The sequence below is a fragment of the Salvia splendens genome, chromosome 5 (assembly GCF_004379255.2).
Source record: "Salvia splendens isolate huo1 chromosome 5, SspV2, whole genome shotgun sequence".
Classification (NCBI taxonomy): Eukaryota; Viridiplantae; Streptophyta; class Magnoliopsida; order Lamiales; family Lamiaceae; genus Salvia; species Salvia splendens.
Window position 1 is genome coordinate 11,231,158 of NC_056036.1, and position 15,203 is coordinate 11,246,360.

General features: G+C 36.1%; 3 protein-coding genes across 3 annotated transcripts; all 3 read right to left on the minus strand.

Annotated features, from left to right (window-relative positions):
* Positions 1-304: 304 nt before the first annotated feature.
* Positions 305-1,143, minus strand: LOC121803009 (protein NDR1-like). Its single transcript, XM_042202710.1, has one exon. It carries the CDS (start codon positions 1,141-1,143, stop codon positions 367-369), a length of 777 nt encoding a protein of 258 aa, XP_042058644.1. The 3' UTR covers positions 305-366.
* A 2,155-nt stretch (positions 1,144-3,298) lies between these two features.
* On the minus strand, positions 3,299-6,095 carry LOC121804618 (trafficking protein particle complex subunit 3-like). Its single transcript, XM_042204227.1, has 5 exons — positions 5,926-6,095; positions 5,718-5,815; positions 5,481-5,580; positions 4,149-4,331; positions 3,299-3,607 (listed from the first exon to the last, which is right to left on the minus strand). Exons 1-5 carry the CDS (start codon positions 5,980-5,982, stop codon positions 3,485-3,487), a joined length of 561 nt encoding a protein of 186 aa, XP_042060161.1. The 5' UTR covers positions 5,983-6,095; the 3' UTR covers positions 3,299-3,484.
* Positions 6,096-7,724: 1,629 nt separating this feature from the next.
* LOC121804617 (polyubiquitin) lies at positions 7,725-9,581 on the minus strand. The gene is made up of 2 exons (XM_042204226.1): positions 9,450-9,581; positions 7,725-8,843 (listed from the first exon to the last, which is right to left on the minus strand). The coding sequence occupies exon 2, from the start codon at positions 8,841-8,843 to the stop codon at positions 7,926-7,928; it is 918 nt and encodes a 305-aa protein (XP_042060160.1). The 5' UTR covers positions 9,450-9,581; the 3' UTR covers positions 7,725-7,925.
* Positions 9,582-15,203: the final 5,622 nt, after the last annotated feature.

Sequence of the window (15,203 nt, forward strand, 5' to 3'; positions counted from 1 at the left end):
CATGGGAGCTAGGGCGAAGTCGTGGAGGACGGCGGCGAGAGGGCGAAGGGGTGGAGTGAGGTCTTCGCCTATGCTGATATCTTTAATTGCTCTCATCTCCATTTTTAGATTTGTAATGAAAATTTGAAGAAATTGTTAATGGAGCAACAAATTAGCTTGAAGAAGTAATGATATTCAAGGACGCTAATAATCAAAATTAAGAGTTTAATTAGGTCAAAATCGGGTTAACACACGTTGACTGTTACTATTTGACGGCTCCATCCATTTTGGACTGAGTCTAGCCCGAGTTAAAATGTACGAGATATAAAATCGTAAAATGACCATATATTTAGAACCATTTTTAACCTTTACTTAAAAAAAAATTGTTTACAAGATGAAGAAAGTGAAGAGCGTAGCAACGCTGAATGTCAGCCACCGACTCCGGGGCCCCGCCACGCCAGACTTCAACTTGATCGATTTCTTCACCACGTTCCTCCCGGAGGGTCCCACCTCCACATCTCCGGCGACCCGCAAGGCGTGGCTCTTGGTGAACCACAGCATAATCTTGAACTTGACCCTCGTCGCCGCCCTCACCCTAAACCTCACGCTCCCGTTGGTAGACAGAGCCGCCGCCGCCGCCCACGGCACCCCCTCAGCCTCAACGGCGTGGGTCCGGTGAGCGGTCTTGCCGTGGCCCTGGTAGAAGGCGGGAAGCGTGTGGTTGGCGACGAGGAGGGTGGAGTTGTAGAGGAAGAGGAGGCTTATGTCGGCGTAGCCCACGCCCTTGTCCTTCATCTGGTTTCGGAGGCCCAGCTTCAAGAGGATGCTGTGGTTGTTCCTCGCCGCGCCGGAGTTGTTGAGGCCGGGGACGGAGAATTCTTCGATGTAGAGGTTTGGTTTCGAGGGGCGAAGGCTCAGCCATAGGAACAGTGCTGCCAGCCCCGAGGTGAACACGAAGCTGAAGCAGCATCGCGCGCAGTCGCCGTCGCCCGCCATTGGGCGGCGGCGGATGGTGGAGGAAGAAAAGGTTAATTCGAGTGTGTATGCTGTGGAGGAGAAGGATGGATCACTTGGAGTTCCTTTTTTTTGTTGAAAATGATTACTACTAGTATTTACTACTAATGCTTCCAAGATGATGATAAAATAAGTGGGATGCCTATACATTATTGGCATATAGTATATTTTATAATCATATTAAATTGTTACTTCTATATAGAGTATGGCCCATCCGTCCTCTATTAGTAGTTTTGTTTTTCTATTTTAATATGTCCCTTAATAATAGTCTGAATTTACTTTTACTACAAATAATGAGTAGGTCTAATATTATACTAACTCAAATTATCCACATTCTATTATAAAACTAACACATATAAATATGACTCACAATCTACTATTTTTCTTTATACTAGTATTTCTTAAAATTTGCATTAAACTTAAATGAAACTTTTTTCGGGGACGGATAGAGTATATCTCAAAAATTACTGGTCATTAGATGACAATCGTATCTAACATGATAATATGAAACCAAGTGGCATGATTCCTAGTATTAAAGTTGAAACCAAATCAACATCACTCGAATTAATCTTTCAATAGATAAATCTTCCCATTGTCACACTATGAGAGAGCTCTTCAAGTGGCAGTGACAAATTAATTAAGAATTTAGGACCAGATTCAATCCTAGACGAGTATTATTCTACTTATTTGAGAAAATATGTCTTCACGGATTGCACAGGTGCTTTGTTGTCTGCAAATGATTTAAGCTAAATTGATTTGTATACTATACTAGATTGCAAACTAAATATTAGTAATATATGATGTCACGGACCAATCTTTAGACTTTTTCCATTTGACCTTGCTGCGCTGAACTCATGAAAATTCAGTGCATAGATGTTAATGATTTTCTAAATTGTAGTGCACTACAAAGAGTAGAAAGCAGCACTTTATTTTCACACTTATTTTGCTTTTATAAAGTTATGAAATAAGTGTGTCCATCAGAAGACAAGCAAGCTCACACTTATAATTATGAGTCTGTCGTTGGTGATCACAAGCAAGCAAGTTCACACTGCCATTATCTGGAGAATTTGAGTTGGTGCTCAATTTTCAAAGATGGTTGTGTGCTGGGAATTGGGAGGCTTAAGAGAGATTGGTTTGTGTGTAATTGTGCGAGGCGGAAAGACGAGTGATTACAAGTGAGGTTTAAAGAGGGGGGGGGGGGGGGGGTGCGCATTCGATGTAGGCATTGTTTAAAGTGGCGTGTGTGCTTGTTTAATGTTGACACTGGTGGGCATCGACGAGGAAACGGGACAGTTGGTGGTGCCGCTATCAGCAGTCACCGATATGGAAGGAGGTGGGCAGCGCAACGATGACTGTGTGGGTGGATTTTAAGAAAGTTAAATCAATCCTTCTCACTTTAAGAAAAAAAAGTGATGTTTAGTGAGTTCAGTGGGGGAAAAGATAAATAAACAAAAAGTAAGAATAGAGTAGAAGATAGAATAAAGTTTTCCAAAATAGAAATTAACTTATTTAACTAGTGATGTCCCAAATAGAAATATGCATCGATTAACTTGAAATAGGTAAAAATTCAGTTCAATCTATAGTTAGTAGTTGTACGAAATAACCTAAACAACTAAACACCTCATTATTTTTAACTTGTTATTAATATCATCTGCCAAACAACAACTAGTATAAAACCAATACTAATTAAATCACGATTTTTATCTGGATACATTATCAAATGAGACCTCAATTTATTAATTTTTTAACTTTTCAATATGTATCCATTCTATCCTCGGACACTCAATGATAACTTTTGAAAATTAAAAAAATGATTTAAGGGTTTTTGAAGTACTCCTGCATGGTCTAGGACCCGACCAAGTTTTCAATCTTATCGTCAAACTCCACTCAGTGACAACTGACAACGTAATTGATTCAGAAAGTTCATCCAATGAGAAACAGACACTTGGCAGCAATAGCAGAAAACACAATATATAACAAGTAGACTACGAGCTTCACAGGTTTCCCAACTGCTATGAGGACAAAAGTGATACACCAATGATAAATTTTGAAGATTTTGGTATAAATGAAAAAAGAAATGCCAAAAGTTAGCATAGGAATCGACATTAATCCAAGACGAAGTTGTAATAGTAATTCATGGAAGTGTTTTAGATCCATAGATGAATAAATCAGATGAATTAGAAACAGGTAGAGGAAACGACATATTCTAGGCCCCAACTAACACATCATAACTGGTAAAGCATATGAGTACAAATCCGCAAACAAACACAGCAAATATCTAAGCACTTGGAGCTGCAAGAGGAAGCAATAGTAATTTAATAAATTTATTACTTTTTTCATTTTAATATGGGTAATGTCCTTCCACGTAATATTACTAGCAAACAAATGTAGCTACACCAAAAGAAGTGCAAAATATCCAAATGAAGAGTGGAGTTACAACTTACAAGGATAATAATATAGACTGTAGCCACTTGAGAGCAAAAGAAGCAAGTTACTCATCATCTTTGTATGGGTACTCCTCGGGCACTTGCTTCAGAAGTTTGACTTGCAACTCGAATACATCATCTCCTCTAAGCATGTCACGTAGCCACGTGACCTCAGTTTTCATTGAGACCTAAACAAAAGAATAGAAATGATAACTGGAAAAGTGTGGTAGTGCTTGAATGAGTCTGGTTATGACTATTATATCTCACAAGCTGTTGTTACTTCATCTAAACAAAGCCCATCAACAAAGTACAATATATAGAAGGCGAGAGAAAAGGAAAAGCGAACCCGAAAGGGAAATTAAAAGGGATCATAATTTAGAAGATCAAATGTCCCACTGACCCAACTTCTTACTTCTTTTGCCCTCATTAAATTAGCTCTGTAAATTATTCAAGAAGTGCTAGTCTGCACTTTAATAGAGAATTAACTGCTTATAAGCTCACAACTTATTAATCCTTCCCCAAATATTCTAAAAACGAATGTAAGATTATTTAAAAATAAGGACACCAATGAGTGGCACTTCAAGAGGGATTATTCACACAAGTAACTTAAGTATCAGATTCTGAAATGACACATCAACAAAAATGCACTCAAAACAGCCTCAGATTAGATCATTTGATTTATGATGGATAGGGGTTTTAGTAAATATAGACATATAGTAGAATGCTCACCATCTCAAGAGCCCCTCTGACAACTCCACTTAAAATATTGCAGTAATGAAGACCTTGGCAGGTATCAGGAAGCTCAACAAAGTCTACCAAAGGATTGTCTTCCAAAATTAGACTACAGGTTGTCCCTTCTGCATCCCAGTTAGTGACGGAGGCAGTGACCCCAAGAAACATTTTGAATCCAACCTGTAGAAGAATGATAGTATTGAGATATGAGAACATAAATAATCACACAAGAATATAAATAACTGAGACTCTATGCATGTAGTACTACATTTTCAGCATTGAGTTCACATGGAGAGCTTTAAAGAAATTCATGAGTTTTACTACTTGTAATATATGCATAAGCCTCTGCCTCTGGTACTTATATTATAAGCAAAAAGTGATTCTTCGTTCAGTGAGAAGGCAAGCCTGTAATGGAGGTTATATCTGAGAGTATGCTTGTTCAGCTAAATGTACACCCCAAAACTACGCATAAAATCGACACCACCTACATTTGCCCATGAATAAACCCAACTATAATGAATATATACCCCTACAGTCCCCAATGTGTGGATACAGTTCAGGTTCAGCCACTGCCTGGAATTTCAAGAAATCACCTGTCCTAACTCAGAGGCTTAATTTGTGAAGTTGCATGTTAAAAATGATATTCTTAGTGGAAAACAGGTTTCATTTGCCTTGTCAAAGAGCTACAGTTCAAGGTGCAGCCACTACACTTGTTGAAGAGACATTGCCTTTGTCAAAGAGCTTGGTTAAAAAGGGTGTTGCAGGGATCTAGGTAAAGGCTCTACAAATCCAATGAAGAAAATTTGAAGACACTCGACCCCTTTTATACATTAAAGCCCTATTTGGTGATAACTCTCTTGTTTTTCATCATTGCAGATGCTACTTGTTTGCCATGAGTTATATATTCAGCAGTTTTAGCAAATCTATTATGTATATCACTTGCTAGTACTAGTAAACCTGATTTGGTTTTAGCGAAGATTGTTTGAGAGAGCTACTATAAGTATGGTTTTTACACGATATGCTGAACACTTTTTCCACATTTAAAACACTTTATGCCTGTGATGCTTGTTCTTATTACACTTCAAATTCAGCATCAAAATATTATTCTGCCTATTTGATTGAAATCATTTCCTGATAGGTTCAAACAACTAAACATTACAATTGCTTAAATTGAAATCATGTATCCAGTCAGCAAAATTACATTTTCATTTCCTAACTATACCCAATGAAGTTAACAGAAGGATAGGTAACCCCTACCATAAAGAAATCACAGATTCCTTCAATTTAAAAGCACAAAAACTGTATGAAGAAGAGAATACGTGGTAAAACCTTGGCAATGACATCAGCTGTCTCCCTGAAATCGACACACCTTGACACGCTTGATTTGGCAAGGAATTCATCAACCAGACGGACCCCGATATTATAACCCCTGCGGTGGAACAATTCAAGTACTGAAAAACTCAGCTGGTAACCCGACATGATTGCAAAGAAAATTATCGCAAATCATTGATTGTTTATATAGTTATTTTGGACTAAAAAAGTAAAAAAGAGAGACCAATCAATTACATTTGATCGAGCTGCTTGTTAACCTCCTCCACATCCTCCAGATCGGTAATCAGTTGGCGCACGATAGCACCGTAGGTCAGAGTAAAGAGCTCCGCGTTCTACCGAAATCGAGTCCCGCAATCAATCGTAACAGAACGAAAAAATTAACCAATTAGTATTCAGGAAGATAGGAATAGGAAAACAGCAATTACTTTCTGTCAACACTTACAACGCGATCTACACTGGCAAAAAGGACATCACCGGACTTGGGAGCGGCGGGAGCCATGAGAGACAGATCTCAGAAGGGATTTTTGAAATGGTTTCTCAAAGGCTCAGATCTTCCAAGAGATTGTGTTGCGAACTGAATCACCGTATTCGTATTGTTTATTATATTTTGATTTAATTTTAAACAACAATAAATTTTATGCTGAAGTATTATTTGAGATTTGGTTTTATACATCCTCATTCAGAAGTCACACTTCATGTGATCACAAATTTTAAAAAATATAAAAAAATAATGAGTTTGAAAAAGTTAATAAAATATGAGACCAACTTTTCTATATTAATTTTAATAGAATGTGAATGGATGGATCGAAATGACAAAATATAGCTTTTATTGTGGGACGGACATAATAATATTTTATTGCTGGCAAATAATATTCCATGCAAATTTTCTTTGTTAATTAAACTTATTTAAATATTTGTCATTCCAAATAAAATATTACTGTACACAATCTAACTAAATAAATTTGTTAGGTTGCTTGTGAAAAAACATACTCCCTCCTTCCACCAATATAAGGTCAATTTTGATCGGGCGCGAGTTTTAAGAAAATATAGTAGAAAGTAGGTGCAACATGTTAGTTGGAAGACGCGTCATACTTTTATAGTATAGTTTTATAGTGAAATGTGATATAAAATAAAGTTAGTGGAATGTAAGATTCATTACCAAAAGTAATAAAAAAATGAATGAGATATTTATTGGTAGACGGACGAAAATGTGACGTTTAGTGGTGGACGAAAGGAGTAAATAAGAAAAGTACTGTATATTTTTATATCAATGTTTAAAAATCGGATCAATTAAAATTGTTAGTTTATGGTTCAGTTAGTCGAATTATTGATCGAGTTCGAATATTATAGATAAATAAATAAATATATGTAGTATTAGTTTAAAAGATCATGGTACTTAAAATATAGGGAATGAGAAAAAAAAAGACATTACAGAACTATTTTATAAATAAGCTCAAATAAAAGTAATTAATAGTTTTTTTAATCAAATCTTCAAATTTACAATAAATTGCAAATAAGGATAAGAATAGTTTAGTAATACTAATACTAATAATAATAATCATCATCATCATCGTCATCATAATTATTATATTAATATTTTTGTAAAATAATATGAATAATATTACATACCTAAATTAACTAGAATCTAAAAACAAGACAAAATACCTAAATAATCTAGAAAATAAAGAAGATATAACCTACAATATGGAAAATAAGTGTTTCTTATTTTCAAAATTATTAGTATATATTTTTATTAAATAATAAATTAAATTAATGTAAAACAATTTATACTTATTTTATTAATCCAAATTTTATATATCGCATACTAGTATGTATACAATTTTTTGATATCATTACTATATAGAAAATAAACCTACAAACAAAGTCCGTCCAATTTTCAGCAATGGCGGCGGTGAAAACTTAGAAACAGACATACACCTCAATTCCCCCCTTAAATTGGAATACAGGTGAGATGCAAATAGACATGGAGCAGCCACCATGAAGATGGGATTAGGTGAAATGTTTTTAACTGGTTAATCCTCAGCCTCAGGTGAAGCAATATACATATCCAAGGGCAGAAAGAAGGCTGAAAGAAATATCTAAGATCTCGAGAAATATCAAGAAGCAAATATCAGCTGCAATGCAAGATCACAAACCCCACACGAACTCCAGGAATGATGAAAACACATTATATGGAGAAGATGCAAGACTGCATTCAGACAGAAAACAAAGAACGAAATATACTGAAAGACAATTTATTTAAGTAGTGGGGGGAAACCCCACCTAATTGTTCAATAGGTATTGAAATGAACATCAACTTCATAACAGCAGCAGTTCAGAACAGCAGATAAAACCAGACCAGACACCAACAGACCGAATAAAGACCAACAGACCGAATAAAGACCAGACACCAACGACAAATGATAGCAAATTTCACAACATTTAGAAGCCACCACGGAGACGGAGGACAAGGTGAAGGGTGGACTCCTTCTGAATGTTGTAATCAGCGAGGGTCCTTCCATCCTCCAACTGCTTTCCAGCGAAGATCAATCTCTGCTGGTCCGGTGGGATTCCCTCCTTATCCTGAATCTTGGCCTTCACATTATCAATTGTGTCAGAGCTCTCCACCTCCAAGGTGATGGTCTTCCCAGTCAGGGTCTTAACGAAAATCTGCATTCCTCCTCTCAGCCTCAGCACCAAGTGCAGGGTTGACTCCTTCTGAATATTGTAATCGGCCAAGGTACGCCCATCCTCAAGTTGCTTCCCGGCAAAGATCAACCTCTGCTGGTCCGGGGGAATGCCTTCCTTGTCCTGGATCTTTGCCTTGACATTGTCAATGGTGTCCGAGCTCTCCACCTCCAAGGTGATGGTCTTCCCCGTCAGGGTCTTGACAAAGATCTGCATTCCTCCTCTCAGCCTCAGCACCAAGTGGAGGGTGGACTCCTTCTGAATGTTGTAGTCGGCAAGGGTGCGGCCATCTTCAAGCTGCTTGCCGGCAAAGATCAACCTCTGCTGGTCCGGGGGAATGCCCTCCTTGTCCTGGATCTTGGCCTTAACGTTGTCAATGGTATCAGAGCTCTCGACCTCGAGGGTGATGGTCTTTCCAGTGAGGGTCTTGACAAAGATCTGCATACCGCCACGGAGACGGAGGACCAAGTGGAGGGTGGACTCCTTTTGGATGTTGTAATCGGCAAGGGTGCGGCCGTCCTCGAGCTGCTTGCCGGCAAAGATAAGCCTCTGCTGATCCGGGGGAATACCTTCCTTGTCCTGGATCTTGGCCTTAACGTTGTCGATTGTGTCGGAGCTCTCCACCTCAAGGGTGATGGTCTTACCGGTGAGGGTTTTCACAAAGATCTGCATCTGTATTGTCAAACAAGAGTATCAGGAAACAGCTCACAGATTTAATCTGATCAATTATCAATACCTAATTACTAGTCAAGGAGAAACGATCGACGATTGTAAACGTAGAAAAAGATAACCTTAGAATCCATTAGGTGCACAACCTCCCCATAAACAGAATCGTAACAAATATGAATAACAGACACCAAAATTGAAAACAACAATCATAGGATCCATGACAACAATTAATAAAACAATAGTATCAGAGAACAGCTCACAGATAAAACAGATCAATTATCAATACCTAATTAATAATCAAGGAGAAACGATTGACGAATGTAAACGTAGAAAAAAAACCTTTGAATCCATCAGGTCAAACAATAATTCCACGAAAACAGAATCGTAACAGATATGTATAGCAGATACCAAAATTGAAAACAAAAATCATAAGATCCAAGGCAACAATTTATAAACATATAGTCAAACAGATGTATCGAGAAACACAGAATCCAGATCTCAAAATCCAAACCAAAGAAAAACCAATCCATAGCCTAAAGCAAGGAGAAAATACAATGGCTTATCATATAAGCGTATCATATAAGCGAATCATAACCACAGAAATCGTACCTTGACAAAAGCGGAAGGAATGGAAGAAGAGAATTGGGAGAAGATTAGGTATGAAAACCAAGGTGGAGAGGAGGGTTTTTATAGCGGAGGTAGCCGACTTAAGTTGGAAATTGCCTTCTGCGGTAGCGTATAAAATTAAAAAACCTGTCCTGATGACGTGTACCACACTTCCTTAGCATCCACGATGGGACGGATGTCCCGTCGTACTTTTCAAAAACACTTCTCACTACTGCATTACCACGTCATAAGGACATCCCAAGGACATCCCGATGGACATTCATAAAAAATAATAAAAATCAGAACGTCCGCCGGAACGTCCGTCGTGTCAATGCAATGGCAGACGTCCCAGAAAGTCGCGAAACTCCGGTGTCTGCAGCGGTGCCGGCGTCCGCCCGAGATATCCGCCATTGTGGAGGCTCTACACGGCAAGTTGATTTTAGGGTCTACCGCTCCACGCGCCTGCTTTGGAGGTCCAACGTCTATTTCCTTTTTCAATTATTGAACTACCATATTTATTCCACAAATTAAATTATTTTATATTTTGTGATTCCACTGAATTAATGGTCTATTTAGTTGTGGCTACGGTTAAGATCATTTAAAATTAAAATTAAGAATTGTAGTACTCCCTATTATTTTATGCTAAATGGATATTACATGAAATTGGAGAAAACTTGTGCTATGAAGTTGATCGTAATAGATCTATTTAGGATTGTTGGATTGATCATAGAAAAATTGAATAAATGAATTATGTAAGATTTAATATATTATTATAATGGATTACTATGACATTTAGCTTAATCCCATTAAAAATTAATATACTAACATTTGTCTTGATCTTATTATAAAAACTGATTAAAGTTTCACAAATAGCGGGTTGTGGTGGCGCGAGTGACCTTAACAAAACTTGTGACACTAATTCAACTCAAATTTGATTTCGACTATAATAGTGCTGAGTATAACTTAACTCAATCGAAACTTGACTCTCGATCAAAATTTGTCTCAATGTCTTCAATTTATGACCTCATATTATAAAAGTGGATTTTGTTTATTAATACAAGCAACATATGTAATTCATTAACATAATTACTATGAGTAATATTAATTGTTCGAAGAATATGACTAAGACAAGAGTGATTAACTATGAAGAAAAGTTAAATGTATTAAAATTAGTTTTTACATAAAAGTGGCTTTGTTAGTGAATGAATAATACAAGAGTGACCAATCAATAATCTATGCACTTAGAGCCCGATCCACACACAATGGCACAGGAGTGCGGCTCTTGTATTCTGTAGTTTAAACTTGCACGTTTTTTAGTTTAATTATAAAATTTATTTATTCCTTGTATATTCTAAAAAATAAATAAATAAATTGGGTAAAGTTAGGTATAAATGCAAATGACCATTCAAAAATTTGAGCCACATGTACAGATGTTATCTCGCATGGATATCTAGAGTTATGCTATAGCAGCCAACACGCTTACCTCATTTTTGCTTTGAGTTATGCTAAAATTATTAATTTATCTCATATATAGATGCTAAAATATTTTTCCTCGTTTTTTCATATTTTTGTGCTAGAGTACGTGGGAAAAAAATGAGAAGCTCAGAAATATGATGAAACTTTCCCATTTTTAATTTTCTTATTTTCATAATATGAATTTATAACAACGAAAATAATATATTTAAATATTTTCATGTCTCATGTATAAGTGTGGATAACTCTTCCCCTTATAACATCTTTTAAAGGATTGAGTAACTCATTTCTAATATTGTACAAATTTCTTTTTTTAGTAAAAACTAATACATTTTCTCACTCTTGTTTTTCTCTCTCTATTACTTTATTATATGTATTTTTTCTCCTCTACTACTTTATTTTCTTTTTATTTAATACTTTATACATTTTTTTCTTAATTCTCGTGCCGTAAAAAAATGTCTCCACTACTATGGAGCGAAAGGAGTAGTATTTTGACAGTCTAAGTCGACGATGGATCTCTTTATCTATTATCTCTTGTCTTGTCTATCCATGTGTTGGCATGTTAAAATCTCTTAATTCTTGTCATGCATCGACTTGGTGATGATCATGTTTTATCTATATAAGTATTTATTTGGTAGACTATCCATATTACTGGTAGTTAGGATAATTACGATGGCACATGGAGACAAATCACAAACTTCGAAGGCTTTTTTTAGCAAGGAGATACAAGAAGTTGCAAATAAAGGAATTTAGGTGAAAGTGGTAAACGGTGCACTAACGAGGTTTTGGGATGATATTTGGATCAAAGAATATAGCCTCAAGTCTTTATTCCCCATACTTTTTGATCTGTCTACCCAGGAAAATGACTTTGTTATAAATATGGTAGATTGGTAGCAAGGAGAATGGAGATGGTGGCTTAAGTGGAAAAGGAACCCCTTTGCTTGGGAAGAAGATTTAGCTGGAGATCTTACGCTCGTTGTGAATCAATATAATATGAGGGAAAATTCAAGGGATGTGATAGTGTGGTATGGTGACAGTGTTCTTCTTTTCTTGTCTCTAATTTTGTATTGCAGGTCTACCGACATGGCAACAGGGAGCCACTCATCCGATATTGGGCATCGAGCTTGGAAAAACATTGCTCCACCATGACCATAATTGCATTTGTCGTTCCTACTTCATGGAAGAATAAATACCAAAGATCTTCTCTTTAAACTTGGAATCCGAGGAGTTGATGATGATAACTGTGCCGTCCTTTGCAAGGAGGAACGACAGACCACCGAGCATCTCTTTTTTACCTGCAAATTATCCTCCAGCTTGTGCTACTTTGGTAGCTCTCAATGGGATATCTTTTACTGCATCACAAACCATGTAATGGCGAATCTACTCTCACAAGATTTGATATGAAATATTGGTTGTCAATGTTCTACATTATTACTTGGACTGTTTGGGATATCGAGAATAAGGTTGTTTTCCAAGGCCTCAACCCGAAATGGGAGTTTGAGAAAAAAAAATGTTGTTTTGGCGCCTCGGCATGTGGATTCAAGGTTGGTGCCATGATTTTCCCTTTCTGTTCGGATAAATTCTTGATAATTTGGAGGAAGTCAGGAAGTGGGCATGTTCTTGACAACCTAAGGCTAGGTGGTAAGCTTATCGTGGCCATCTTGACAATGGTTTTATTGCTCCGTTCGTTGTCGTTGTTTTCTTTTCTAGCCTTAGTTTGGGGTGGAGTGTTTTTGCTCCCTTTCTTGTTGTTTTGGTGCTATATTGTTTCTGCTTTTACTCCGCAGCTCACTTCTCTTGGCTCGAGCATTTTTTTGAGTAATAAAAAAAATGACCATGGTCTGCACATGGTTTGTACTATTTATATTGTTAATTCTCCGGTTCCTATTAAATGTCTCATATTTGATCGGTGCAGGTTTTAAGAAATTATTTAACTTTGTAAAAAATGTGGGTGGAAAAAATTAGTTAAATATGGGTCCCACTTTTATTTTATAATAATTGTGAGTAGAATGAATTAATGGAATGTGGAGTCCATTTACCAAAAATAGTAAAAGTGAAACGATATATTTATTGGAATCGTCCAAATAAGGAAATATGAGACATTTAATGGAGACCGGATGGAGTATTTGTTATGTTTGGTGTAAAATATAGAATATCATGCTAAATTTTATATGGACTAGAATAACATCAATACTAATATATATGCACAAATTGAGAATTGGAAAGATGAAGGACAACTTAGTAATTTTGTTCCACTGTCTAGGTTTAATTTCCAAAATTAGTAGTTAACCTGTCAAAATTGTGGGTTAATAATTTAGGTGAAACATTGACTTTAAGGTGGATTTTTTCGAGCCATAAAAATAACACGTGTTATTTACTAAGGTTAATTAAGTACCAAACGCACAATTAAAGCTAGAAAAGAAGAGGTTGTAACATAGCTACCCAACGCTCCCCCTCCCCTCACACCTCCAATGAGTCATTTTAAGGGTGAGTGACATATTTTTAATATTATATCCATGGATTAGACACTCTATTGTCAATGGATAGGTTGACAAAGGCCCGAACCTGATTTAGATTATTAAAACTTGATACTATCCAATTAAAATCTGATATACACGATTAAACCTGATTCAAACGAATTAAGAGAACAAAACTAAAGTATAATTTTAAAAATAAAATAAAATAATAGTATTATTTTAATGGATTACTTGAATAATTATCAGGTTTCTAATGGGTTATTCCGATAAAGATACTAATCCAAAAAAACTTGACTCAAATCCATTAAATTTGTACGTATTTACGTCGAGTTTCGTATCTAGTAAAAAATTACCGATTCTACTTTTCTCAATATTTGGGAATTCTAACCATATTGATTTTGTTTAAACTATAATCAACACAAAGAACACACGTAAATGAACTATCATTTACAAAGAAAAATGGAGTGATTGCAATGCACACAAAGAGCTTGGGATATCTCCACCGACTCTCAAGCGAATGCAAAATTATAGGGACAATAGTATAATTGTGTTGGTAAGTCTTTCGGCCGATTAATTTATTGCAAGTTGGTATTATTATTGCAACTTGAAGTTATCACAACCATCTACCCCACCCATCTAATCCACACCCACTCAGGATTTTATTCCATTATTTAGAACGTTTATAAAACTATTACAATGTTATAATTAGTGGAGTATTCATGATCCAACAGAGTATCAATTTTTGGAACAAGATGCAATGTCACCTAAATAATTTGGACAATTGAAATATTAACGTGGCAAATGAAATTACACAATCATTATCTAAGTGGACAAATGAGCATCTATGTCATTTACATAAGTGCTAATTTACATGATTTTGTTCCACCGTCTTTTTATCTCATTATTAAAAACGTTTTCTCCATTTTGTCCTATAAAAAACATTAAATCAAGAGAGTGTCATGTAAGGTAAAAAACCAAATGATGTAGTCACAAAAAATTCATAATAAGGTAGTACAAAATTTAATAAGCGCTTCAACGAATCATATTTGTGTTTACACTCTCACTAACACCGTAACTCGCTCAATTCAAGTTTTCGGAGGTTTGAAAGTCGAAAGAGTTGCAACCCTTAAGGTGTTAGTGTTGGGGATATTTTGAAGATCCTCGTTCCCGAAGATATCAAAGGATGATTTTCGAAAATACTTGAATTAATTCTTATGAAATTAATACTCCCTCCGTCCCATGTTGCCCACACTTTTCATTTTAGGCCATAAATTTGGGATTGATTTTTTAGTGTAATTAAATTAGAATTTTAAGTGTATTGAGACTTCACTTAATAAAGGAGCTCTTAACTTAATTAAATGCGTTAATTCTAACTTAAACTATAAATAGTATAAGGAGTTTGTAACGAGCCGAAAAGCAACAATCCTAGCAAATACAGTACTATCAAAGGAAATCGTGATATTCCTTCCAACGACTATGTTAAATTACTAAGGAATCGTTTGGTTCACTAGATGGTTAACATTTTCCTATTATACTAGATGGGAACTTGGGCCAAGATGGGGGTAACATAACTAATGTTTGGTTTTATATTGGCATGTAGATAAAAAGCCCATCTGATGTTTGGTAGGAGTTGTGTACGTGAGTTTACACCAATCTAATTGACTCATATATAAACAATTGCAGCCTTTTTTTAGACCTAACCCAAATAATTTCATTTCGTTCCCTCTCCAAGCTGAAATTTGGGCGGGAGTGCTTTCACACTTTGGCGCCGTCGGAGACCTCAACGCTCGGTGGCGATTGGCCATCA